Source organism: Macrotis lagotis, chromosome 3 (genome assembly GCF_037893015.1).
Source record: "Macrotis lagotis isolate mMagLag1 chromosome 3, bilby.v1.9.chrom.fasta, whole genome shotgun sequence".
In the NCBI taxonomy this organism is placed as follows: Eukaryota; Metazoa; Chordata; class Mammalia; order Peramelemorphia; family Peramelidae; genus Macrotis; species Macrotis lagotis.
This window is the reverse complement of record NC_133660.1, coordinates 204,204,311-204,231,754: the sequence shown is the minus strand read 5'-3', so window position 1 is coordinate 204,231,754 and position 27,444 is coordinate 204,204,311. Positions and strand designations below refer to the sequence as shown.

At 34.1% G+C, this 27,444-nt stretch overlaps 1 protein-coding gene across 1 annotated transcript in view; it reads right to left on the bottom strand.

Annotated features, from left to right (window-relative positions):
• Positions 1–21,915, bottom strand: part of TAPT1 (transmembrane anterior posterior transformation 1) — a 125,246-nt gene extending 103,331 nt beyond the window's left edge. Inside the window, exon 1 of the mRNA XM_074229744.1 lies at positions 21,598–21,915. Within this exon, the coding sequence (XP_074085845.1) occupies positions 21,598–21,694 (97 nt within the window). The 5' untranslated portion in view covers positions 21,695–21,915. The remainder of the gene's footprint in view (positions 1–21,597) is intronic.
• Between the last annotated feature and the right edge of the window lie 5,529 nt (positions 21,916–27,444).

Sequence of the window (27,444 nt, the reverse complement as noted above, 5' to 3'; positions counted from 1 at the left end):
AATACCATTTTACATCTTTGGTAATGATGGCAGAGTATTGGAAAGGGGAAATAGGGCAAAGAATAATAAAGTTTTTAGACTATAAGCATGAATTTAACTTCTCATAGAATTTGAGGTCTTTATTCAATGGAAAAATTTGTATATTGCTGAAGGAATAGAATCATATCAACAATGCAACATGGTACCAACCAAATCACCAGTAAGATCTTAAAAGTATCTAATATGTGTTAGACACTAGGGACACAAATTTAAAGAATGAAATGATCCCTCTTTATAAGGATCTTATGTATCAGAGAAAAGAGCACCAACTTTGGTGTCAGATACTCTGAGTTCAAATCCTAATGCTTTGTGACTTGAGGGACTATTTTCTGAGGTCTTTTTCAGCTTTAGATCTTAGATCTTATTATTTTCTCACTATAAATAAAATCAGAAATCATAAAAGAAGTTGCAGGTAAATGAAAAGATGCCTCACACTTCTCAGAGGGGGGGGGGAAGGAGTTGGCAGAAGTGGTTTTATTATGCAGCCAAAGAACTAAGAAAAATTACTTTATGGGATATTTGGCCATCAGGACTTGCAGTACTTATGAACATAAACAAAAGGATCACCATAAAGTTAATTGCTTCTTGTGTGCCAATGTCTGTTGAGAGTAAAAAAGGTACAAAAATCCTATGAAGAAGTTGAAAAGACCCTCAAAAGTAAGTCAACATTGGTCTAGATACTCAGTAATTTTAATGCAAATAGGGGCACAAGAGAGAGCAGCCTAAAGGACTCAAATTTCACACTTGTATGTCATAAAGATTTTCTTCAAGAAGAAAGTTGGAAGACAATGAACACTGTTGAGAACCAAATCTTACAAACACTGAAACAAAGTTGGTTTTAAGTTACAGTGTGCATAATTTTTATATTTTCTGAATTCAATGTGTGATGTTTTCAAAATTAAAATAGCAATATTAATTACCTCAGACTTGAATATAATTTCTATTTTAGAATTAAGATGTAAGTTAAAATGTTAGAAATAGTAACCAAAAGAACATTATTTTTAAGTGTTGAGATTTTTAAAAATTTTCCAGTTATATTACAGCTCATAGCAATTTATTGTTCAAATGAGTATTTCTAAAATTTTTAATTTCTATTTTTTTAATAAGCATTCTCAGGTCCTCCTGACTCCAGGGCCAGTGCTTATCCACTGAACCACCTAACTGCCCAATAAGCATTTCTTATGAGTGTACCATGTATCAAGCATTGTGCTAAGCCTTAGGGTTACAAAGAACAACAAAAATTGACTCTGTCTTCAAAGATCTAAAAGAAATCATCAATGAAGTTATTTCAGTATACCAGGAACAAGAGGATTATCTAACAGATTGAATTTCTGTTACATACTACTTCTGTTTTAGTTTTGCTAAAAACCATAACATTATAGTATAGTCTAGAGCAACTAAGTGACATAAGTGATTAGAACACTGATATCCAAGTCAGGAAAACCCCAAATGATTTGAATTTCTATTTGAATCTGACTTCCATATCGATTATTCTTTCTAAGTCTACTTACCATGATCCTAGGCAAATTACCTAACAACCAGGATTGGCCTCCAAGGTCTCTTCCAACTCTTAAACCTTTGATCCTATATCCAATGCAGAGCTAGGGCAGCTTCCATGCTTACCATTTTCTCCCAATATGGTATTTATGATTAGATCTACTCAAGATCCTCACATAATGAGCACAACAAGCACTGTTTCAAGGTCCTTTCATATACTTTATGTTTGTAGAGACAAGATACTGGAGTTCACACAAGTTAAAGAATTTACTGGGGTGGCTAGGTGGAATAATTACCTAGCCCTATGACTTAACTTTTCTGAATTTACATTTCATTAGTTACAAAATAGTTGCTTAATAAATTTATTTAATGAGTGAATCAAAAGGTACCTTCTAACTTTTAAATAGTTTGGTTCTTAGAGTCAAGTCTCCTGATTCATTGTTCTTCCTACTATACTCACTGCTGTTGACTTTGCCTCTCAGGGTTAAAGAAGAATTTATTAAATAAGAAATTTTATTCCTTTAAGGTTTTTTTTATTATGCATGGCAAATCACTTTACTCAACATCAGTTGAGCAATCTTTTAGACACTTTCCAGCTCTAACATTCTGTTATCCTCAGATATAATTCTTCTTCTTCCTTCTTTTCCTTCCTTCTCCTCCTTTTCTTTTTCTTCCTTCTCTTTCTCCTCCTCCTCCTCCTCCTCCCCCCTCCTCTTTTTTATGCTTTTCCTTCTCTTTTTTTTTCTGATTCTCCTCTTTCTCTTCCTCCTCCTCCTCTCTCTCTCTCTTCCTCTCCCTCCCTCCTCCTCCTCCTTCCTTTTCTTCCTCTTTTTTTTGTGTACCAAGTTACTATACTTATAGATCTGGGAGAGTACCTTACAGCTTACCTAAGTTTTAAGTAACACATTTAAGAAAGTTTTAGATTTATGATTTTGTAAATACTCTTGTGCTAGTTGTAAAGAAAATATAGTGTGAAAGATAAGAAATAATATTCTTACAGAACTGGCTGAACCCAAAGGGTAGTCATTCATTTCATAAAAGTAGGAGTAGAAAAGTAGTGTAAGATATAAACAAAGTTTAAATAAAGGTAATAAGCTAAGCCAAGCCTTCTCATTACATTCAAGGAGAAAAAATGGAAAGAGACAGAGGAAATATTTGGGAAAAAACTACCTTTCTAACATACTTTTCTTTATCCAGTATAGTGCAACCACCAACCTCTGTCCCTAACCTTATAGTACTGAGAGATTTATAGAAGAAATAGAAATGTTACCAAAGAGAACAAAGAAGTAATTAGATTGATTGGATCTTATATATAAAGGAGATCTATGCCAGAGGTGATATAATTGAGTGAGTATTAAGAGATCATTACAAATTTTTGAAGATGTTACCAAAAGCATGGGAATGTTCTCAGATCTGATTAATACCAAAAAAACATGACTGAGATAATATAAGTACTGAACCAAATGCCAATTCTCTCCTCTATACAAGAATCTTCATAAAGGTCACCTTGATAGAGAACAAAACAGGATTGCTTTCAAGAAACTTCAAAACTCCTTTAATAATCCAAACTTCTCCCAGAAACAAAGGCCCATTCTATCCTTTTTTTAAAAGAAAGATTTTATTTATTTTGAATTTTACAATTTTCCCCCTAATCTTGCATCCCTTAGCTCTCCCCACCAGAAGACAGTCTATTAGTCTTTACATTGTTTCCATGGTATACGTTGATCTAAGTTGAATGTCAATCCTATCCATTTGATGCTAGTATCAGTGCTGTGATGGTAAAGTTCTCTATTAATTTATATTTTCTCTTTTTACTATTATTAAATCTAGATAATCAACAAAACAATAAATCATGCCCAGATTCAGATTTCTGGGCTTATTGAATATTTAAGTCTATTTCAATAGATACTAAAAAAGCTTTTGACAAAATGTAGCACCCATTCCTGTTAAAAACACTGGAGAGCAAAGGAATAAATAGAGTTTTCCTTAAAAATTATAACTAGTATTTTCCTAAAACCATCAACTTGTATTACAAGTAATGGGGAAAAGCTGGAAGCATTACCAGTAAGATTAAGAGTGAAAAAAGATCCCCATTATCACCACTATTATTCAAGATGTATTAGAAGTGTTAGCTTTAACAATAAGAGAAGAGAAAGAAATTGAAGGAATTAGAATAAGCAATGAGGAAACAAAACTGTCTTTGCAGATGACATGATGGTATACTTAGAGCATTCTAAATCAACTAAAAAACTTTTTTTGAAACAACTTTAGCAAAATTGCAGGATATAAAATAAACACACCAAATCATTTCTATATATTACCAACAAAGCGCAGCAGCAAGAGATAGAGAAATTTGGGGGCAGCTAGGTGGTGTAGTGGATAAAGCATCAGTCCTGGAGTCAGGAGTACCTGGGTTCAAATCCATTCTCAGACACTTAATAATTACCTAGCTGTGTGGCCTTGGGCAAGCCACTTAACCCCATTTGCCTTGCAAACCCCCCCAAAAAAAGAGATAGAGAAATTCAATTTAAAGTAATTGTAGACAATAGAAAATACTTGGGAGTCTACCTGTCAAAACAAACACAGAAACTATATGAACACAATAACAAAACTCTCTTCAACAATTAAAATGAGATTAAACTGTTGGAAAAATGTTAATTGCTCATGGGTAGGCCTAGCTAACATAATAAAAATCATAGTTCTACCTAACTGGATTACTTATTCAGTGCCATACCAATCAAATTGCCAAAAAATTATTTTATGGAGAAAAAGTAGTAACAAAATTCATCTGGAGAAACAAAAGGTCAAGAATATCAAGGAAATTAATGAAAAATAAAGCAAAGGTAGGTGGCCTAGTTGTACCAAATCTAAAACTATATTGTAAAACTGTAGTCATCCGACTATTTGGTACTGGCTAAGAAATAGAGTAATGGAACAGTGGAATAAATTAGGAACAAAAGAAATTGTAGTAAATGACTGTAGTAAGCTACTTGATAAACCCAAAGACTCAAGATTCTGGCTGAGAATTCACCATTTGACAAAAACTTTTGGGTAAATTGGAAAATAGTATGGCAAAAACTAGGCATAGACCAACATCTCATACCCTATACCAAAAGGTTATATCATAAACCAATTAGGACAAGAAATAGATCAATAGAAAAGGGAGGAGTTATGACCAAACAAGAAATAGAGAACTTTATAAAATGAAAAATGAATAATTTTGATTACATGAAAAAGCTTTTGTACAAATTAAATCAATGCAACCAAAATTAGAAGGAATGAAGAAATCTGGGAAACAATTTTCACAGATAACATTTCTGATAAAGGACTCATTTCTAAAATATATAGAAAACCAAGTCAAACTTATAAGAATCCAAATTACTAAATAATTGATAAATGGTCAAAAGATATGAATAAGCAGTTTTCAGGTGAAGAACTTAAAGCTATAGTTATGTGAAAAAATGTTCTTGATTAGAGAAATGCAAATTAAAACAAATCTGAGGGACCGTCTGACACCTTACACTGGCCAAGATGATAAAAAAGGAAAATGATCAATGTTGGGGGAATGTGGGAAACTGAGAACCAGTGTATTGTTGGTGGAGTTGTGAACTGATTCAATCATTCTGAAAAACAATTTGGAACTATGGACAAAGAGTAATAAAGCTGTGCATATCCTTTGATCCACCAATACCATTTCTAGATCTATATCTCAAAGAGATTATAAAAAAGGGGGAAAAGACCCCATGTACAAAAATATTTATAACTCTTTTTTGTAGTGGCAAAGAATTGGAAATTGAAGAGATGTCCATCAATTGGGGAATAAATGAACAGATTGTGATACATTAATGGGATGGATTATTATTGTCCTGTAAAAAATCATGAGCAGGTTGATTTCAGAAAAACCTGGAAAATCTTGCATGAACTGATGCTGAGTGAAGAGAACAGAAACAGGGAAACGTACATATTAATGGCAACATTGTGTAATGATCAACTTTGATAGACTTTGCTTTCCTCAGCACCTCAAGGATCAAAGACAACTCTAAGGGAATTGTGATGGACAATACCATCCATATCTGGAGAAAAACTATGAAGGAGTCTTAATGCAGACCAAAGTATATTTTTTCAATTTTTAAAATTTGTTTTATGCTTTATAGTCTTTCCTTTTTGTGATTTTTGCCCCCTTTTGTACTGATTCTTCATTAACAATTTGACTAATATGGAAATGTGTTTAACAAAGCTGTCATGTATAACCTAGATCAGATTATTTGCTCTCAAGGAGAGGGGGGAGGGGAGGGAGGAAGAAACATGTCTTTACAAAAAATGAATGTTGAAAGCTATCTTTATATGTAATTAGAAAAATAATTATGTTATTAAGGGAATTAAAGAAAAAATTAATAATCAATTCTTGTGAAATGGTTTGAGTTGGCTCCAGTATCCTGCTGCCACTGTTCACTGGTATTTCTATATGACTATGAAACATGGAATACAATCTTTTCTAAAGAGTTAAAAAAATTAATATCACACAAATGTCATTGGAAAGGGGCACTGTATGTTTGAAAAGATTGATACACATGGTAAATGTGTAACTTTGAAGAACTAGATTTAAGGATGTTATGGAAACATATGATATAAAAAGAAGATAAGCCTTTTTAAGGACTTTATAAGGGTAAGATGATTATGATGTTTGTCCTTCATTCTCAAAGAAGACCATGACATCAGGGAGGTGATGCCATAACAAGTACATGAATTGGATTTGAGTGAGGAGGTGCTATGCTAAACCATCAACCTCACTTTCTCCTCTGGAACCATCTGGTTTCAGTTGTCAGATAAGGATCAAGACAACTGGGGATAGCCCTGGATGTGAGGCAATCAGGGTTGAGTGACTTGCCCAAGGTCACCCAGAGCAGTAAATGTTAAGTGTCTAATTCTGGATTTGAAATCAGGTCCTCCTGAATCAAGGGTCAGTGCTCTATCCATCTAGCCACATTGTGAGGGTAAGAGGAGATATGTGGATGGCCTGTAAATATTTCACTGGTGTCCTTGAGATGTCAGGAAAAAGCAAGGAAGGTTTCCAGGATGTTGGATGGTCTCCCTTTGGCAAACTTATGGAAGGACATAAATAAATGTCACATGGAGTGAGTAGACATGAATGGGCTGTGCAGATTGGCAGGGGACATTCACTCCTAGATTGATGATATCATAGATCTATTTGAGTGTTTGAGCTAGTATCTGTTTTGCTAATTTAAATAGTAAAAATTTAAAGGCTTTTGTTAAATGTGGAAATAGTTACTTTTTCATCATTACCTTTCCTCAAAGTTAAAAAGTTATCTATTCCCAAAAAATTAAATATTAGGTAAAATATTTCAGTTTCCTTTAAAACATTGGAAAAAGGAAAATTTATCAACCTTTTGATTTGTCATTATTTCTGAAGAATAAGAATCTCTCAAAAAGTATGAGAATTCTATCTACTAAAGACGGCATGTTTATGGAATTATTTTACAAACGACAAATTCAATTTATATGGTAATGAGCTTTGGTAACAAATTTCATTTAGAAGATTAAGGAAAGAAATTCAACATTCCTTCAACAAATATTTATTGAATGCCTACTATGTGCAAGAATGTGTGCTAGATACAAATAAATGATAAAAGGAAACTCCATTAGTGGAAAATAAACTGAACAATATGAAGGAATGTCAGGGTTCAGAACATACATCTTAAGTTGAGAAATATCTTGGAGGTGCAGTACAGAGCAAAAATTTTTGAACAGAAAAATTGCTAACAAAACAATTATGATTATATATTAACTATAATTGAGAGAGTTAATAGAACTAAATATAAATGTCTATATTAGTAATTTTCCTTATAAGTATTTAAAATCCATCAATTTAGCTATTGTATTTTTTAAAAATTTAAAAATTACATTGGTAGCAAAACAGATTCCCTCTAAAAACTGTATATTTCATGTATTTTTTTAATAATTAAAAGCTTTAATAAATTATGACATTATAATCAAGCAACCCCACCCCATGTGAACATAGATACGTATCTATATCCATACAGGCACATATCATGTGTATGTTATATATATATTATATACATATGTAATATAAATATTTAAAACAAAGCAAAATAAAATGCTTAAAAATGAAGAATTTCAAGGAAATCATTTGATTCCTATATCAACATAAATTGAATCTATAAGGTCAAGTAGCATTTTATTGAATCCTTACTATGTTCTAGGCCCTGAGCTAGCACTGAACTTATAAAGAAAAAATTAAAATAGTCCCTATCCTTAAGGAGTTTCATTCTAATGTAAATAAAATTGCTGAAATACAGCATTAAAACAAAACAACTTCAAGATAAAGTTAAATTGTCCTTTTGGCTAATGAATATACATTTTTCTTAGTAGTGATTACATATACACATATATATTTTTATGAATTGTAGTGTTGCAACAATTTACAACAATGGATAGCTGTCTTGAAGTGAGGAATATTCAGATTCAAGACTCATCACTGACTTAAACTGGTTATGTGATGCTGGACAAGTCACTTGACCTCAGCATACCAGACAATTTTTTATGCATTATTTTATTATTTTCCCCTAGTTATAACAAGCTTTAAGGTTCAGTTTTTACATTTTAATTTCTGAATTCTCTCCCTTCTTTCCACTCCACTCTTTACTGAGAAAGCAAGTTATTTTATAGAGGTTAAAAAATGTGTAGTCATAAAAAACATTACCACAGTAGTCATGTAGTAAAAGTAAAAATAGCCCCTGCCCTTAAAAAAAAGAAACTTCAAGAAAAATAAAGTTAAAAAACCATGCTAACATCTGTATTAAGATTCATCTGTCTTTGGGAATGGATAGTATTCTTTATTATAAGTCCTTTAGAGTTTGTTTTGGATCAAAGCAGCTGAGAAAAGGAAAGTCATTCACAGCTGATCATCCTGAAATATTGCTATTAATTTTTATATAGTACAATTCCCATTGCATCTGCTCATGTAAGTCCAGGTTTTACTGAGATCCTGTTAATCATTTCTTATAGCAGAATAATATTCTAGCATAATCCAATACCACTTTTTTCAGCCATTTCTCAAATGATGGGCATCCCCTCGATTTTTAGTTCCTTGCCACCAGAAAAAAACTGCTTTTTCATCCCTTTTGGAGTATAGACCTGGTAGTGGTATAACTAGGTCAAAGGGTCAGCATGGTTTTATAATCCTTTAGGCATAGTTCCAAACTGCTCTGTAGAATTGTTGAATCATTTCACATTAAGTGCATTAAGGTCTCATTTTCCCTATATCCCTTCCAACTTTTGTTATTTTTTCTTTCTGTCTTATTAACCAATCTAATAGGTATAAGGTAGTACCTCAGAATTGTTCTTCAATTGTTTCCACCAATCAATAGTGAGCTAGGACTTTAAAAAAAATATGACCATAGATAACATCCGAAAACTATTCAAATCTTTTGATTATTATCAATTTGGGAATGGATATTATTTTTAATAAATTTGACTCACTTCTCTGTTTGAGAAATGAAGTTTTTATCACAGAAACTTTGTTTCAATATTTACCTCCAGTTTCTGCTGCTAACTGTATTTCCCTCTATCCTATTCCCCCACCCCTATTTTTTCAATTCTTTCTCCTTTCATCCTGTCCCACCTCAAAAGCATTTTGCATCTGACTACTCTCTCCAATAATCTTTCCTCTATTCTATCACCTACTCCTTACCCCTTTCTTGTCCTACTCTCCTGTAGGGTTAGATAGATATCTATACCAAATGAATGTATGTGTTATTACCTCTCTGAGTCAATTTCTATGAGAGTAAGGCTCAATTATTCCCCTTCAACTCTTCCACTCCACTGCAAGACCTTTTTCTTGCCTCTTTTATGTGAAATATCTTACCACATTCTATCTCTCCCTTTCCTTTTCTCCCTTACCCCTTAATTCCATCTTTTTAATATAGTATTTTTTCATTTTCAAATCCTGCCTGAGCCTTTTCTGTATATGCTCTTTCTAACTGCCCTAATAAATGAGGAAGTTATATGAATACTCAGTATTATCTTCCCATGAAGGAATACATGAAGTTCAACATCATTAAATCCTTTATGATTTGCCTTTCCTATTTGCCTTTTTGTGCTTCACTCAAGTCTCATATTTGAAAATTAAATTTTCTATTCAGCTCCAGTCTTTGTATCGGGAAAGTTTGAAAGTCTCCTATTTCATTGAATGTCCATCTTTTCCGCTGAAAGAGTATGTTCAGCTTTGCTGGGAAGTCGATTCTTGGTTGTAATTGTAGCTCTTTTGCCTTCAGGAATATCATATTCCAAGTCCTATGATCCCTTAATGCCAAATCTTGTGTTATCCTGACTGGGAATTCATGATAACTAAATAGCTTTTTTTTTCTGCTTGCAATATTTTCTTCTTGATTTGGGAGCTCAGAAATTTGGCTAAAATTTTCCTGGCAGTTTTCATTTTGAGATCTCTTTTAGTAATTGATTGGTGAATTTTTACAAAATCTATTTTACTCTCTGCTTTTAGAATATCAGGGCAGTTTTCCTTGATAACTTGTTGAAAGAGTATGTCTAGGTTTTTTTAATCACGGTTTTCAAGTAGTTCAATAATTTTTAAATTATCTCTCCTGGATCGATTTTCCAGGAAGGTTGTTTTTCCCAGTGAGATATTTCATATTTTCTTCTAGTTTTTTCATTCTTGATTTCTCACAGAGTCATTAGTCTCCCTTTGTTAAATTCTATATTTTAAGAAGTTATTTTTTTCTTCACTGAGCTTTTTTTAAATCTACTTTCCCATTTGTCCAAATCTACTTTTTAAACTATTCTTCTCCTCATTGACTTTTTTCTGTTTGACCCAAATTGGTTTTTAAGATGTTATTTTCTTCAGTGTTTTTTGTGTCTCCTTCATTAAGCTACTGATTCAGTTTCCATGATTTTCCTGCATCATTCTCATTTCTCTTCCCAATTTGCCCTCTACCTCCCTTACTTGATTTTCAAAAAAATCCTTTGTGAAACTCTTCCATGACCTAAGACCATATTTTTCTTGGAGGCTTTGAATGCAGAGGTTTTGAATTTGTTATTTTCTTCTGAGTTTGTATTTTGAGCATCTTGATGGTGATGGTGATGATGATGATGATCTTCCTGTCTATGGTCATATTTTCTCCTATTTTTAATTCTCTGTTAAGGTGGGACTTCCAAGGTGGGGGGGATATACTTTTCCAAGCTTTAGGGGTTTCTTATTAGCTGTTTTCAGACTGCTCTTAGGGATCAGCAAGTTTTCAATGCTTCCAAGTCTTGTAATCTAAGCAGAGGTTTGTGCCATTCTCCTGGTCTATGTTTTGGTCTATGGGTGACCACAAGCACTCCTTTCTGTTCTACAACTGTGAGGAGGGTCCCAGCTCTAATGTGGCAGTTAGCTCTTTGTGTTTCTGCTCCTTTTCCTGGGACTGGGATCAAGACTGTGATCTAGATCTGAGTATGGGCAAAGCAACAGAGTCCTATCTCAGTGATAGCAAAGAGATCCTTATAATCTCCTTCTGACCTCCTTATCATCTGTGAAACATCTTCCTCTGCTGAATCAGTGACTCCTGGTCTCCTAGGTCTGGGTCTATCCTGTTGAAGTCTGCACTGGGTTGTGCTCCAACTCTCACTCCTATGCAGCAGACTTTTCCTGCTGACCTTCCAGATAATCCTTGGCAATCTCTGGGCTGAGAGGTCTGAAAACCACCAGGGTTGCTACTGACTCAATTGCCATGTTGACTGTTCCTGGATTGGCATGTGCTTGCTCTGCACTCCTCTTACCCTGGGGCAGCAAACCCTTCCTGTTGATCTTCTAAGTTGTCTTGGACTGGAAAATTATTTCATTCAGTCTTTTTGTGGATTCTACCACTGTAGAATTTGGTTAGAGTCATTATTTAAAGGTATTTGGAATTGTTTAGGGGGAGCTGGAGAGGGGAATTCCTGCCTTTATTCCACTATCTTGGGCCAGATAATTTTCTAAACAACAATTTGTTTAGATTCCTATATTCCTATAGCTTCATATTTTGCTTTATTACAATGTACTTATCAGTTTTCAACAAGAGTGATGAGCCTCGTAGCATATGAACCTAGTTATGAATCTAGTTATGAACCTAGTATCCCTACCAGATTTAAAATATAGTGATATTGGATATTGAAAAATTAGGTGTGATGAATTAGAAATCCCAAGACCTACATTGTAGTATTCAATCTGCTACTATATGATAGCTTTATGACCTTGTGCATAATGCTTATCCTTCTTTCATTTCTTTATACATATAACGAAGGATTTGAACTAAATGATATTCATGATTCTTATCTCTAAAACGTTATTCCATTCCTAATTGAGATAAAGCTTTTTAAAAAAATATTACTTCTCAGTTCCTTTAATTAAAACTAAAATAAAATTTTCTACTCAGAAATCTCAATTAAATAAGAAGAAAACAGATTAGATGATCTCTAAAGTGTTTTCCAGATCTATGCTTCTGTTTCTTAGTATATAACAGAAATGCCAAATCTGAATATGAGAACCTATTCCAAAAATTAATTCCATTGACATTACAACTTCAGGGAATAAAGTAAGAGTAGAATTTTAATCTTGGAATATCTACTATTAATGACCTACAAATTAATATATTACCTAGCTCAAAGCATTGGTTAATCAAATTCAAATAGAAACATGAGTCACTGATCTACACATAAAGATGCTTCTGAGTTGCATCTTGACAGTTTTAAAATGCAACATTATTTATTTATTTATTATTATATTTTTATTTTTTTGTTAAACATTTCCCATATTTTAACCTGGTTATTGCTCTACTTGGGAATATTGTGGGCCATATAGGATAGTGTTTTTGATACTTCTGGTAGAGAACGACCCCACCTTGCCTCTGTCAATCAGTTCAGCATCAGACATGGATACAGTTTCATCAGTGAAAATATTTAAAAAGATGAACTATCATTTGCTTTGCTAGTGCAAGCTAAACACCACAGGGTTTTCCCCTCTGATTTGCATCTGGAACCTCTTGACTGGACTGTCTTCCTCACTAGAATGTGAACTCCCTGAGAGTAGAGAATTTTTCCTTTCTGTGTCCAAAACTTAGCCTGGTGATTTGCATAGTAAGCACTTAATATTTTTTATTCATTCATTTTCATATAGCTTGAACATCCAGCAGCTTTGCTTGTACATATATTCTTTGCTTCTCATGGTTTTCTCTCACTATGTTTTTCCCACTCTTTTCTAGACTTGCTAGGCTCAGACATCTTATAGTTATTGTTTAATTCCAGATGATATCAGTTATTCCCTTTCATAGAAGACTGACATTTACCCTTTCAGAATTATTAGCCATCCTTGTCATACCTGAAGGATATAGGGTTTCTATTTCTGAAGCCTTCTTGCACTACATTTCCAACTGTCCTACTTGCCTAAGAGGGTAGGAACACCTTTAGTGGCTAATAAGGGGATGTCTTTTTTCCTAATTTCATTTTGACTTAGGGCAACTTTTCACTGATGTCTTCTTTCTTTTAGAACCTGATGGGTACAACTCTTTTACATGTCAATATATTCTTCAGGTCTAGAGGCTCCAAAGAGTCCCCCCCCCATCTTTCCCTAATTATCTCTCAGTCCACCATGATTTTCCTGGAATAACTGGTCAGAATTATTCAAATCACTGTGTATAAAGAGTGAAGAACCATGTACTTCCAAAACATACTGTGAGCCCTATTATGGGCTCATTGTACTTTATATTCCCTAGTCTTTTCATGGTCTTCTACTGGAGAAACATTCAGATTCACTCCATGACAAATAGAGCAAATCAAAGAACTTGTCTTTCTATCTGATTCCTAAATCTTCAGTTTTCTGTCACCATTGAATTGTACTCATGCCATTTTCAACAGACTCAGGACCAAGTGAAAGCCATATTTCAATGGGATCAGTTTTACATGGGCCATTTTGTTCTGAGGACCTATAAACATATCGTGTTTATATGCTACAGGCCTGGTGAGATGAAGTAGGTCTACTCTCTGACCTTTACAACATAGTCAGAATTTAAGATGTATGTCCTATTTATTTATGAGATGAATGAAAAATATTTACAGTAAATGATGTTGAAGGAGAAAGACATTGCAATGAGGTTTTATGTTTCTCAATGCTTCTTTCTCAGAAGAGAGAATAAATCCTATCTTGTTCATTTACCATAATAAAGATGCTTTTTTTCATGAGTAAATATCGTATGTCAAGTTTAGAAGTGTTTGAACATTTAGTCAGCTAATGAGCATTTACCTGAACAATCTTAGATCAGTCTCTATGGTAAGCTTTATACTAAATCCCAGAATCTACTTCTATGTCTTGATTTTAAAACTTTGATTTTGGAACTTTCAAAGTAAAAGAGTCTCCAAGTTCATATTCCTGGTTATTTTATTAAAACAGTTATTAGAGAAGTCCTAGAATCACTGAGACCAAATAAAACATATTGGGAGCCATTGAATTCAAAGGCTAGTGATATAGTTGGTAGAGTGCTGGACTTGGAGTCAGAAAGATCTGAATTCAAATCCTGCCTCATATTAGTAAGAATATGAAGTGGGATGTGAATCCAGATAAGGAAACTGAGGCACCCTGAAAAATAAGGGTAGTGGATTTAATGATCTCTAAGATCTTCTCTATCTCTCTTCTCTCTGTCTCTGTTTTTCTGTCTGTGTCTCTCCTTCCTTTCCTCCATCCCTCCCTCTTTTAAGTATTTTGGAATATAAATAGGCATGCCACATAGAAGATAGAGATATCCTGGAAGCCAGGAAGACCTTGGTTCAAGTCCCAGCTCTGACATACTGGTAATATGACCCTTGGCAAGCCACTTAATATTTCAGTTCATTTCCAGATAATTATCTAGAACTATAAGTTGCAAAGAAGGATATATTTATGGTAAGAGGAAATATTCACACCCAGATATTTCCTATACCAAATGAAATCATAGATCTGATTCCTATCCCTAAATGAGCAACTATACAGTTACTAGATTAATAGACTGGACACAGTAATTTTTTTTCTTTAGGTGAATTTTTGTAATGTCTAGGTCAACCTCAGGTTAACTAATGAGACTTGGGAAAGGGATGACTATATCACCTAAGTTTTCTGAGAAGTTACTTTCTAATGGATGAAGACTCTATGTCTTTTTCCATTATGATGATGGATACAAAGGCAAGTGGCAGAACATGAGCTTGTATTCATTTTCTTTCCCATATGCACTTTGTATTTTGTAACCATATTTGGTTACCATACTTCCCCCACAGTCCAGTTTTATAGTAAGTGATGGTATCTGATGATAATTTATTGTGATAATAAATAACTGTAGCAAATTATTATAGCAAAAATACATAGCTTAAATAATTGTATCAAAGTGGCAAGTCAGATATTACCTAAGCCTTGCTCATATGGTGTAGTCCTTGTGATACTTTGTCAAATTTTCTTAATTTGGCTTAATTCAGTTAGTTCAATTCAAAAGACATTTATTATATGTCTCCTACAGGAGAATCATTGAGCAAGTTGCTAGGTAAACAAAGACAAAAAAATGAAAAATAACCCTTGACCTCAAGTACTGTATTCAACTGGGGGAACATAACATTTATAGATAATGTAAAGGAAGGTAATCTGAACAGTGTGCTAATAAATAGGGGCTGTATTGTAAAAGGTTTTACTATTCAAAATACATTTGAGAACGTGGTACATCTAAGGATCTCAAAATAACTCTTAGAGAGATAGGACAGAGCTATGAAACAATGACATTTATCAGAAATGTAGTCTTCTCAGGAATGAGCCACTTGGCAGATAGAATGCAGTTTTAAGAATATTATAAAGATGAATGATGGGAGTGGTATCTTGTCATAGCCAAGCTTTAGATGATTTTACCTTGCTACTATGCTTCTCTAACTTGTAATAAACTATTAATGAATTTTAATTTCCCCAAATTAATCACTTTAAAGATTTCCTGTTTCTTGGGTTGGGGAAGTCTTTGGAAATCTATTCATCAGATATGTTTTTCCTAGGCCTTTCAAGTTGCCTTTTTCTAAACATTTATGATATCTACCTTTTCCTCCCTTCTTTTCTGACTGTATTCTAACTTTAGATTTTTTATATAAAATTCTTCTGTTTGTCACTAGTCTTATAGATAGCTCCCAATTTTGTATCCATAACAAACTGATGAAAACTTTTTTATGCTTTTCTTCCATGTAGGCTCCCCTTTCTCTTTTTTCATGGGTCAGAGTAGAACCATGGATAATAAAGAAGAATATGTAATAAAAATTGCATTTATTTTTGACTTTAGAATTTTTGAGTAGTTTTACTTTCCCCATTATGTTTTATTTAAGTTGATTCTGGGATGGGTTTATGTCCTCTTGAATATAGTTCATTGCCCACAGTGGAAGATGACTCAACATTGTACATGGGAGGAACTTTTTTTTAAAAAAAATTCTTTTTATTATGAACTTAACAATCATCAACAAACACAAATGTTTTAATATTCAAACAAAAGAAATATTTATAAGAAATCTGTAACACCTGTTAAGACAGGTCTTTCGTTTTTGTGTCTGAATAAGCATAGGTTCTGGAACTATGATTTTGTTGCTATGGGTTTTTCCCAAGTGAAGAACACCCTCTTTTATTGCAAGCTGGTCTCTTGCTCACAATTTATAGTCTTTGCTTGAGGGCACCACAAGGCTAATAATTTGCCTAGAGGAACAGGTGTCTGAGTTAGTATTGAATGTATATGCACTTGGCTAAATTTAAAAGAGAAATAACAATATAATTCTAGATCTTTGTCTCCTCTTTTGCCCTTTTAAAATTTTTCTCTGTGCATTTAAAAGTATTCGGGGCAGCTAGGTGGTGCACTGGATCGAGCACTGGCTCTGGAGTCAGGAGGACCTGTTCTCTTCTGGCCTAGGACACTTAATATTTTCTTAGCTGTGTTTCTATGGGCAAGTCACTTAACTCCATTGCCTTAAGAAAACAAACAAAAGAAATTCACTGATTTTTTTGGCATATCAGCATTCATTAAATCTTCCACTCCATCTCCTCTTTTTTAATTAAACCCTCTCTTGTTAACAAATATGTATAGCCCAGATTTAGAATCAACTTTTTGCCAGGTGGGAGAATGCATATTTTATTGCCTATCTCATTATCCCTCTATGAGGAGATGGAAGCCATGATTTGCTGCTTTGATCACAATTTTGACATCCTTTAAGGTTGTTTTGCTTTGTGTTATTGTCATCATTACTAAATTCTTCTAGTTCTACTTATTTTACTCTGTATCATTTCCTATGTCTTGTCATATTTCTTTGATTTAGTTATACTCATAATTTTCATGATATTCTATTGATAGGTTCTCTAATTCTTTGCCATATTAACTTTTCCACCAAAGTCCAACCTCTTATTAAATAGGTCTTCAGGCCATCTCTAAAAGGTAATAAATGATAAAAAATAAACTAAAACAAAATGGTTGAATCCACTCACAGAAGTGGATTCTGGTAGGTAGTGTTAAACTGAAAGTTAGACTACCTAAAATCATTTTAGGCTAAAACTAAGTATTCTTTAGTTGATTAAATATTCAAACAGCCCTAAACTTTACATATCACATTTATTCATGAAAAAAGGAGCTTTTCTATGACAAATAAATATGGTTTATTCTCTTTTCTGAAACAGAAGGATAGTAGAACATAAAGCCTTTTCTTAGATCATTGTCATGGTTTTCTCCTTTTGGCATCATTTACTATAATTATTCTTCATTAATTTAATAGATAAATAGAATATACACTCAGAGAGTGGACCAAGCATCATCTCACCAAACCTGTAGCATATAAACAAGATATGTTAGGCTCTAGTGATTTTAGGTTTATCTGAGAGAGCATAATGTCCAGATCTATAGAACAGACAGTCCCTCTCTGTCTTAACCTATTCAGTATTCCTGCATCTGGCAGGAATATTGGATTCAATTCTAGCAACTTTATTTTAGGAAAGTCATTAAAAGTTGAAGAATATTTAGAGGAGGGAAATAAAAATGGAAAAGGGCCTTGATATCCTGCTATATAAAGGAGTAGGGATATTCTAAAGAAAAGAAGACTAGGAGAGGTCGAAAAGAGAGGCATATTAGCAGACTTCAAATATTAAAAGAGATAATAGCATGGGTCAGAAGGGGTAAAGAACAGATAAGGAAAAATGAGTGGAGATTGTAAAGAGGCAAATTTAGACTTGATAAAGTGAAAAACTTTCTAAAAATAAGTTGTCCAGAAGTGTAATAATGACTTCCTGGAGGTCTTCAAGCAATGACTGAATGATCAGATCTTATGGAGACATTTCAATCTAGGTATGGTTTTATCTAGATGACTTTTGAGATGTTTTTCATCTCTGAGATTCTGAGAAAATTCCCCTGTTTGATTATCATCCACATAATAAAGATAGGTATGAGATAAGCAAAATGGTCTTTAGCATTGGTTACTGTATGTGCTTTCAAATCTCCCACTTCCTCCAATGGGCAAGCAATACTATCATGCTTTCTCCTTGAAATTCTTGATGGAGTTTTACCTAGGTCTGCCTTCCTCAGGAAATGTCTCATATTCCAGATCTTTTCAGTATCTTAAATAAATTCATCAATTCCTTATTACATTCTCTCAGGGTTTTTGCTCTGGGTTAATTTAGTTGTTGTTCATGGATTAATATGTTTCAGTGCTTATGTATCTTTGATCATCTTTCCAAGGACTTTTTGGACTGACTTCAGAGCTGGAAGGGATTTTAGAGACCTTTTAGTGCAATCATTTCATTTTATAGCTAAAGAGACTGAGACTCAGAGAGGTCTTGTCCAAGGTTACAAAGGTGATAAACAGGAGAACTAGGTTTTAAACTCTGGTCTTTTGATTCCTAATTCGACCCTTCCAGTTCTAGGAGTCATCCAAAGCCTATCTTTCAAGTGACCATTGTCCTACTGAGGACTAATGCATTTGGGAGTTTATCAATTTACTTTGACAACCATTTTTCTGTTCAGCTTTATCTCTCAACACCCTTTTTTTGGTCTTTCCTTTCTTTGTTCCTCTTTACTCAGCTATATGGGTTTGGATGGTCAAGGTTAGTCATATAGGTGAGAGGAATAGAGAAGTTCTGAAATCTTGCCTGCTTCAAGATATTTATTGTATCTGACTGCTGCAATGATTGAAAATAAAATCAATCCTTTCATCTGAAAACATATGTCTAAAAGACCCTTAGTAGGATGCACAGTTACCTAATACTTTTTTTTAGGTTTTTGCAAGGAAAACAGGGTTAAGTGGCTTGCCCAAGGCCACACAGCTAGGTAATTATTAAGTGTCTGAGACCGGATTTCAACCCGGGTACTCCTGACTCCAGGGCCAGTGCTTTATCCACTATGCCACCTAGCCGCCCCTACATAATACTTTTGAAACACATGAACAACTATTACCTTACCCAATGCATGCATCCCCTGTACAAGTCCAGATACCATTTGAATATATTGCTGATGGTGATAAAAACTCATTGATTTTGAGGCAACTCATTCTGTTTTTGTTACTGATAAAAAATATCATGCTAATATTGGACTGAAACCTCCCTTCCAGTAAATTTCATTCAGTGGGCTTCATTCTGTCTTTAAGAGTCACACAAAATAAGTTTAATTCTTCTTCTATGTTAGCATTCACATATTTGAAAAGAATTTATCATGTTCCTCTTAACTCTTCTCTTGCCAAAGATAAACTTCCCATGCTCTGTTTATTCTCATATGACAGAGTTTCAAGTCCTATTATCATTTTTGGTTGACCACTTTTGCATATGGTCTACTTTGTCAATGTCTCTTTTAAAATAATATGCTATGATTTGAAATTATGACCAAAAGGCAATAATATTTATACCTACCCCTTGATCCAACAACTATATCCCAAAGAGATCATGATAAATGGTTAAAAAAACCCAAATGTACAAAAATATTTGTAGTAGCTCTTTTCATTGTGGCAAAGAATTGGAAATTGAAGGGCTGCTCATCAATGGGGAATGACTGAATAAACTATGGTATATGAATATGATGGAACACTATTGTTCTATAAGAAATCATGAGGGACAGGATTTCAGAATAGCATGGAAAAGTTTTCATGAACTAACACTGAGTGAACAGAACCAGAAGAACATTATACACAATAACAGCAATATGTGGTGATGATCAACTAAGAAGGATTTGATCATTTCTATAGTAAAATAATCAAAGACAGTACCAAAAGACTTGTGTTAGAGAATACTATCCATATCCAAAGAGGGAACTGTGGAGTTTAAATGTGAACCAAAGTTTACTATCTTCAATTTTTTGAAAAAAATTGTCTTATGAGTTAAATTATTTTTTCTATTTTTTCCTCTTCCATTTGAATGTGATTCTTCTTTCATAACCATAATAATATGGATCTGTGTTTAGCATGGTTCTAGATGTAGAGCCTATATTACTATGCTTTCTATCAGGGGGAGGGAGGGAGGAAGGAAGGGAAAGAGAGAAAACTATAAAAATTATTTTTGAAAACTAATGTTACATCTAGTTGAAAAAATAAATTATGAAAAAAATAATGTGCTATGAAGTAGATACAATACTGCATAAACTTTGTCTTCTATTTATTTACCTGCATGACTTTGGACAAAGCATTCTTGAGTCAGTTTCTTCTATAAAATAAAGGGTCAGACTAGATTATCTTTGGGGTCCCTTTCAATTCTATAACAATGATCCTCTGTACTCCTCTGCTAGAAGTGAATGATGAGAAGAGAAACAGTGAGAAAGTATTCTTTTTGTTTGTTTGTTTGTTTGTTTTAGGTGTTTTCAAAGCAAAGGGGTTAAGTGGCTTGCCCAAGGCCACACAGCTAGGTAATTATTAAGTGTCTGAGGTTGGATTTGAACTCAGGTATTCCTGACTCCAGGGCCAGTGCTCTATCCACTGTGCCACCTAGCCACTCCAAAAGTGCTCTTTTTATTACACTTCTTTTAATGAAACTGAAGACAATGTAACACTGAAACTAGGATGCTTCTACCTTGAATGTTTTCAAAATTCTAGCAATGGACAGTGAGCTGCGATGTCCACATTCAGGCAATCTACTCTTTCTGATGATGGATAAGAAGTTTTATGCCATACTACAGCCCCCAGAGTGTTTGAACCTGCAGACTATGTTACATTGGGGTTTCCATCCTTAGTATATGTCTCACTTAGGAAATAAAACCAGAAGATGTGCTTATGGGTAAACTTCAGTCTATGACCAGGCTTAAATTAAGCTTCTGAATTTAGATGGATAAATGGATTTAAAAAAAAGAGGGTCTCTCTTGGAATTTATGATATAAGTGGAACCACAGGGATCATTGAGAGTGAACATCTCAAACTTTTTGATCATATAGCCCTATCAGTATAAAACAGTAAGAATGCATCCCCAATATCTGTATATTTATAAATTATATGTATGTATGGCTATTAATAATTATATGCTTTCTAAAGATTACATCAGAAACTTTAAAAGGAATTAAATAAAATAAGATTTTATTCTAGGACCACTGGAATTTATTGAGTAGTATGTGAATATGATTAAGCCTGAGCATTGGAAAAATCATTTTGGCAACCATGTATAAGACTGAAGTGGAAAGAGATTTGAGACAAGGGGACCAAGCTGTTAGAATAGTTCAAAGAAGAGGTGATGAGAACTTGAACTATGACTGTGGCCATGTGAATAGAGAGGAAAAGGCATAAATATGAGAGAGATGGAGGAATGATCAATATAATTTACCAACTAAATGGATATATATGGAGTGAGTGAAAGTGAGGAGTTGAAGATGGCACAGAGGGTTGAGTACCTCTGAATATTTAGAAAGATGGTGGTGGCACTCAGAAGTAAGGGGGAATTTTAGAAGAAGAGTTGATGTGGGTAAGGAATAATTTAATAATATCTGCAACCCTGATCACATAGCATCACATCCCTATTTATAAAACAAGGGAAGGGAGACTGTCAAGGCTCTTACTCACCAGACACTGCCCTTAAGCACAGAGTTTTTCCTCTCTGGAGGCCTGCCATGGCCAGAAGGTGACCCAGAAGGTAGCAAGTAAGAGTTTCCCAAGGCATCTTGCAGCTGTTGTGGATAGTGTTAGTTATAAACTAGCCTAAGGGGCCAATACTTCAACTCACAAAATGGTAATTTGGTAGCTTGCACAGCAAAGGGAGGGGACAGATGAGAATTATTAGGGGATAACAGTAGGTGTGGATGGATTAGACACAGTCCCCAATGAACAAAGATAGGATACAAACTTTTTTCTCACTCTCTAATTGGTTGACCAACTACTTCTTGGGCAGAGAATACAAGACTGCTAGGGTGATTCCATTGTTGCTTAGTGAATCCTGGCATCCATTTTGGAGAATTCTATTCTAGATTAAAGAACTAATGCCTAGAAAAGGTAGATAATATCATGGTGCCTGGTTATTGCAGTTGGAAATAGGATCTAGATTTCCCAATCAATCCGGTATTTTTACAATATAGGAGCTTGACAGGAATTCAAAATACTTCCAGCATGAATTTGGTCCTTTATCTAGATTTGATCAAAATATTGAACACTGTTTTTCACTCTATTCTTAGTAGATAAATTGGAGAGATGTGTCAGAAAACAGTATAGGGAGATACATGACCAGTTAAGTAGTTGAACCCTAAGAATAGCCATTTATGTTTCCAGAAGATTTCCAGTGGTGTTTCTCAGGGATCAATGCTTGAACCTGTGCTCTTTGACAATTTTATTAATGACCATTTTAAAAGCTGACCCAAAGATAGCTAACACAGTGACATCCAAAAAACCTGAATGGACTATTGTAGCAATTGTAATATGATGAAATTAACTGGGGATGAATATAAAATTATACATTTACGTTAAAAAAAAGTCTTCTCAATTACATGATGGTAAAAGACTTGATTAGTTATAGATACCAGGGTAAGCTGAATGTTGAACTGGTGAATTTGGGGGAAATATATTATGAATCTAAATTATTTAAATAACATAAAGAATAGCTGTTTGTTAAATTTTACATCTGCTTCTCAGGCCTTCAAGTTAGGAGGGTGAGGTAAGAATTACATATCCAATTTGGAATAGAATTTCTTTGGGGCTATTAAATTCAGGTCCTTATTATTTTAATGCAGACAATCTTACTTTGGCAACCTGTGTGCAATTTTAATGATTATTTGGAATATCAATCAGAGTATATTGATATAACCCAAGATGCAAAGAAATATATTCATAATGGCTACAGCAAGAGAACTGGCAACCACAGTAAAAGTCACTTTTACCATAATGCTTGATATTTCCGAGAAATCATCCTTGCTGGCATTTTATATACACCACCTTTAATTGTTCTGATTGTAATATAGTGTATAGAACAAGAGAAATGATCATCTGACTATGACTGTCCTGTTCAGACCACATCTGGAAACTTGTCTTTGGTTTTAGGCAACAGTTATAGAAGCTGAATTTTCTAAATCTCAGGTTTGATTATATCATCCTACTATTCAATAAAAATCAATGACTACCCAATACCTCAAAGATTAAATATAAAATCCTGTTTGAATTTAAAGTTCCTTATAACCTGGCTTCTTCCCTCCTTTCCAGTTTTCTTACACATTACTCCCCTCCAAATAATCTGAGATCCAATAACACTGACCTGCTTGCTGTTCTTTGCAAAAAACAATCCATCTCCAAATCTGAAGCATTTTTATTGCCCTCTAGGCCACTGCTGGCAACTTTCTGCCTCTGCATCTCCTCCTTCTAACTCCTTTTACATTCTTCAAGTCTCAGTTAAAGTCTCATTTCCTGCAAGACGTCTTCCCCAGGCCTTAATTTTACTGCCCTACCTCTGAAATATTCCCACCTCCAACCAATTTATCTTCATTTTTCTTTTTTTGTAAGAAACTATTTGCATGTTGTTTTCCCCCATTTGACTATGGGCTCTTGAGAAGAGGGACTGTTTTCTCCTCTTTTTATCCCCAATGCTTAGCATAATACTGTGCAAATTGTAGATACTCAATATTAATGCTAATTGACTGACACTTAAAAATTTTTTTTTTTAAATTTAAGGCAATGGGGTTAAGTGACTTGCCCAAGGACACAGAGATAGGCAATTATTAAGTGTCTGAGGCCGAATTTGAACTCAGGCCCTCCTGGCTCAAAGGCCTGTGCTCTACTCACTGCACCACCTAACTGCCCCCACTGACATTTATAAGGGACATAAAACTATGTCACATGAGGAATAATTAAAAGAACTTAGGACATGTACTCTGGAAAAGAGAAAACTAAGGGGGTTAAAATAGCTGACATGAAAATCAATATTTGAAGAGAGGTCAAGTGGAAGATGAATTAGACTTGCTATCTATAGTTTCAGAGGGGAGAAGTAGAACTAATGGGTGGATCTTTCAGATAGATAGATCTGAAATCAATAGAAGGAAAAAAATGTTCTAAATAAAGCTATTCCAAAATGTAATGTATTGCCTAAGGATGTGATCAGTTTCCATTCATTGGCTACAATCAAACAGAGATAGAATGGAATGTCTCCTTTTGGGAATATTATGGAAAGGATTGACTCATTATCTAGAAGTCTTACAGTTTGTTTGACTTCCCCTTCCTCTTCCCAAAGTTTCTTCCAATTCTGATATTTTGTTTGATTTTGAGATGTGCTTGTTTGCTTGTGGCTTTCTATTATCTATAGGAGCAAATACCAAGTACTCTGTTTGGTATTCAAAGCCCTTCATAATAATCTAGGGTCTCTCTTTCCTTCCAAATTTTCCTTTATCTTGCAAATACTCTTAGATTCAATGACATTGGTCTTGTTGCCTGTTCACAAACAAAACACCCCTTCTTGGCTCTACATATTCTTTTTGGTTGTCCCTAAAATGTTCACCCTTTTTTCTCCAATAAATGACCCCCTGGCTTCTTTTAAATCCTAACTATAGGGGCCGCTAGGTGGTGCAGTAGATAAAGCACCCACCCTGGAGTCAGGAGTACCTGGGTTCAAATCCGGTCTCAGACACTTAATAATTACCTAGCTGTGTGGCCTTGGGCAAGCTATTTAACCCCATTGCCTTGAAAAATCTAAAAAAAAAATCATAACTATAATCTCATCTTCTATGAGAAACTATCCCTACCTCCTCTTTTTATTTGTTTGTTTATTTATTTATTTTAGTTTTTGGAAGGCAATGGGGTTAAGTGACTTGCCCAAGACCACACAGCTAGGTAATTATTAAGTGTCTGAGGCTGGATTTGAACTCAGGTACTCCTGACTCCAAGGCCGGTGCTCTATCCACTGCATCTCTTTCTCTCTCTCTCTCTCTCTCTCTCTCTCTCTCTCTCTCTCTCTCTCACTCTCTTTATATATATATGTATATATACGTATATATGTATATATACATACATATATATATATATTTGAGTGTTAGCTTCCACTGTAAGGTCTATGAGGGCAGGGGTTGTCTTTTCCCTCTTTCTGTATACTTGGCACTAAGAATAATATCTGGCCCATAGTAGGCATTTAGTGAATGTTTATTGATTTGATGACAAAATCTTAAACTTTATAAGTACTTTGTTGTTTAGATGGTACTAAGAGAAGAAAAAAATTTGTCATAGCTATAATGGTATAATTGAGTCAGAAAACCTGGATTTAAATCCTTTCTCTGATATTTATTTGTGTGACCTTGGACAAGTCACTTAACTTCTCTGGGGTTAGTTTACTTAAGTGTGAAATGAAGGTGGGAGAGATACTCAAAGGCTTCTGAATCCCCTTCCATAGGATTTTATATATATATATATATATATATATATATATATATATATATACTATATATGTCTATTCACTTTAGAAATTATATAAAGGAATTTGAGAATATGCATTCTACTTTTTATTATGAATTTACTGTGTGATCTTGGGCCAACAGATTATTGTCTAAGTAATATTTAGCAGGGCTTTCTTTGTTTGGATTTGCAAGCTTAGCCTTCAGAGAATAGTTATTCCCCTAGATTTCATAAACATTATTAGGAGAGATTTGCCTGAAAGGGACAAGGTCTGGTGTATCAAGTTCCCTCTGGTAAGTTTACCTATTCAACCCTAGAATGACAAGGGTAGCAAAGAAGATAAAGAAGGGAAAACTGAAAGACCTAAGAAGCTTAAGTCCCAGTTTTCCTGAGGGATACAGATTCAATTGAATTCAAAAAGCAATTTACAAATGACATGAAGAACTGTATGCTAGGAAAATTCCAGGCTTGGCCAAGACATAGTCCTGTTCTTATGGGGAGAAGTGAAATCAATCATTCAATCAGTCTATCTATCTATCTGTCTGTCTGTCTATCTATCTATCTATCTATCTATCTATCTATCTATCTATCTATCTATCTAATCTATCTAATTGTAACACAAAATAAAGTGTAAGTGTAAAAGACAGATGCCTACAATGTCAGATGGGGAAGAATTTGTAGGGATTAGGGAAAGCTTTCCAGAGGAGATGGTGCTTGAGCTGAATATTAAAAAGCAGACAGAAATTCAGTTAGCAGAGATAGGGGGAGGATATTCAGAGGCAAGAAAGGACATGTATAAGGGATGTCAAGTGGTTCATTCAATTACAGTGTGCAGTATCTAAAGGTGAGTAACAAGAAACATGTTAGAAAGATGGAGTGGAATCAGGGAGGCTTTATATGCCATAATAAAGAGTTTGAACTTTAAAAAAAAATTATATATTTATTTTAATCCATATGTATATGCATATTTCCAAGTTACAAAATTTCCCTCCACTCTCCCTCCTCACCCTCCTCCCTGCAGCAGGGAAGAGTCAAATTAGCATTTTACATGCATATTTTGTTAAACATGTTTACAAATTAGTAATTTTAGGCATGAGGAATTATTAGGCTTAAGGGAAAGAGATATATAAGAGATAATTTTTATAAAGTGTTCATCAGATTTGGAAGGGTTGTGTTTTTTTTTTCCTGTGTGTTTTATTTTCTTTTGTTTTTCTTCCTCTGGTTAGGGATAATATAGTCCATAACCTGTCAGATATAGTTGTCCTAGCAATCTGGTCTGCCGAGAGGCACTGTTTCTATCAAGGTTGTTCATCTCATAGTGTTGTTGTTGATGTGTACATTGTTCTCTTGGTTCTACTCCCTTCACTCAGCATCAGATCCCATGAGTCAGTCCATGCTTCTCTAGAGTCTAACCATTTATGGTTTCTTATAGAACAATAGTATTCCATGGTATTCATATAACATAACTTGTTTAGCTATTCCCCAATTGATGGGCATCCCCTCAGTTTCCAATTCTTTGCCGCTACAAAAAGAGCTGCTATGAATATTTTGGAACATGTAGGACTTTTCCCATTTTTTAGAATTTCTTCTGGATACAGACCTAGAATTGGAATTGCTGGGTCAAAGGATATGAACAGTTTTATTCCTTTTTGGGCATAGTTCCATATTGCTCTCCACCAGCAATGTGTGAACGTCCCAATACTCCCACAACCTCTCCAACATTGATCATCTTCCCTTTTTCTCATCTTGGCTAATCTAATAGGTAGGAGATGATACCTCATTGTTGTTTTAATTTGCATTTCTCTAATCAATAGTGATTTGGAGCATTTTTTTCATGATTATATATAGCTTTAATTTCTTCATTTGAAAATGTTCTATTCTTATCCTTTGACCATTTATCAATTGGGGAATGACTTGTGATCTTATAAATTTGATGCAATACTCTATATATTTTAGAAATTAGATCTTTATCAGAACTGGTTGTAAAGATTATTTCCCAACTTTCTTCTTTCTTTTTAATTTTGGCAGCATTGATTTTATTCGTGCAAAACT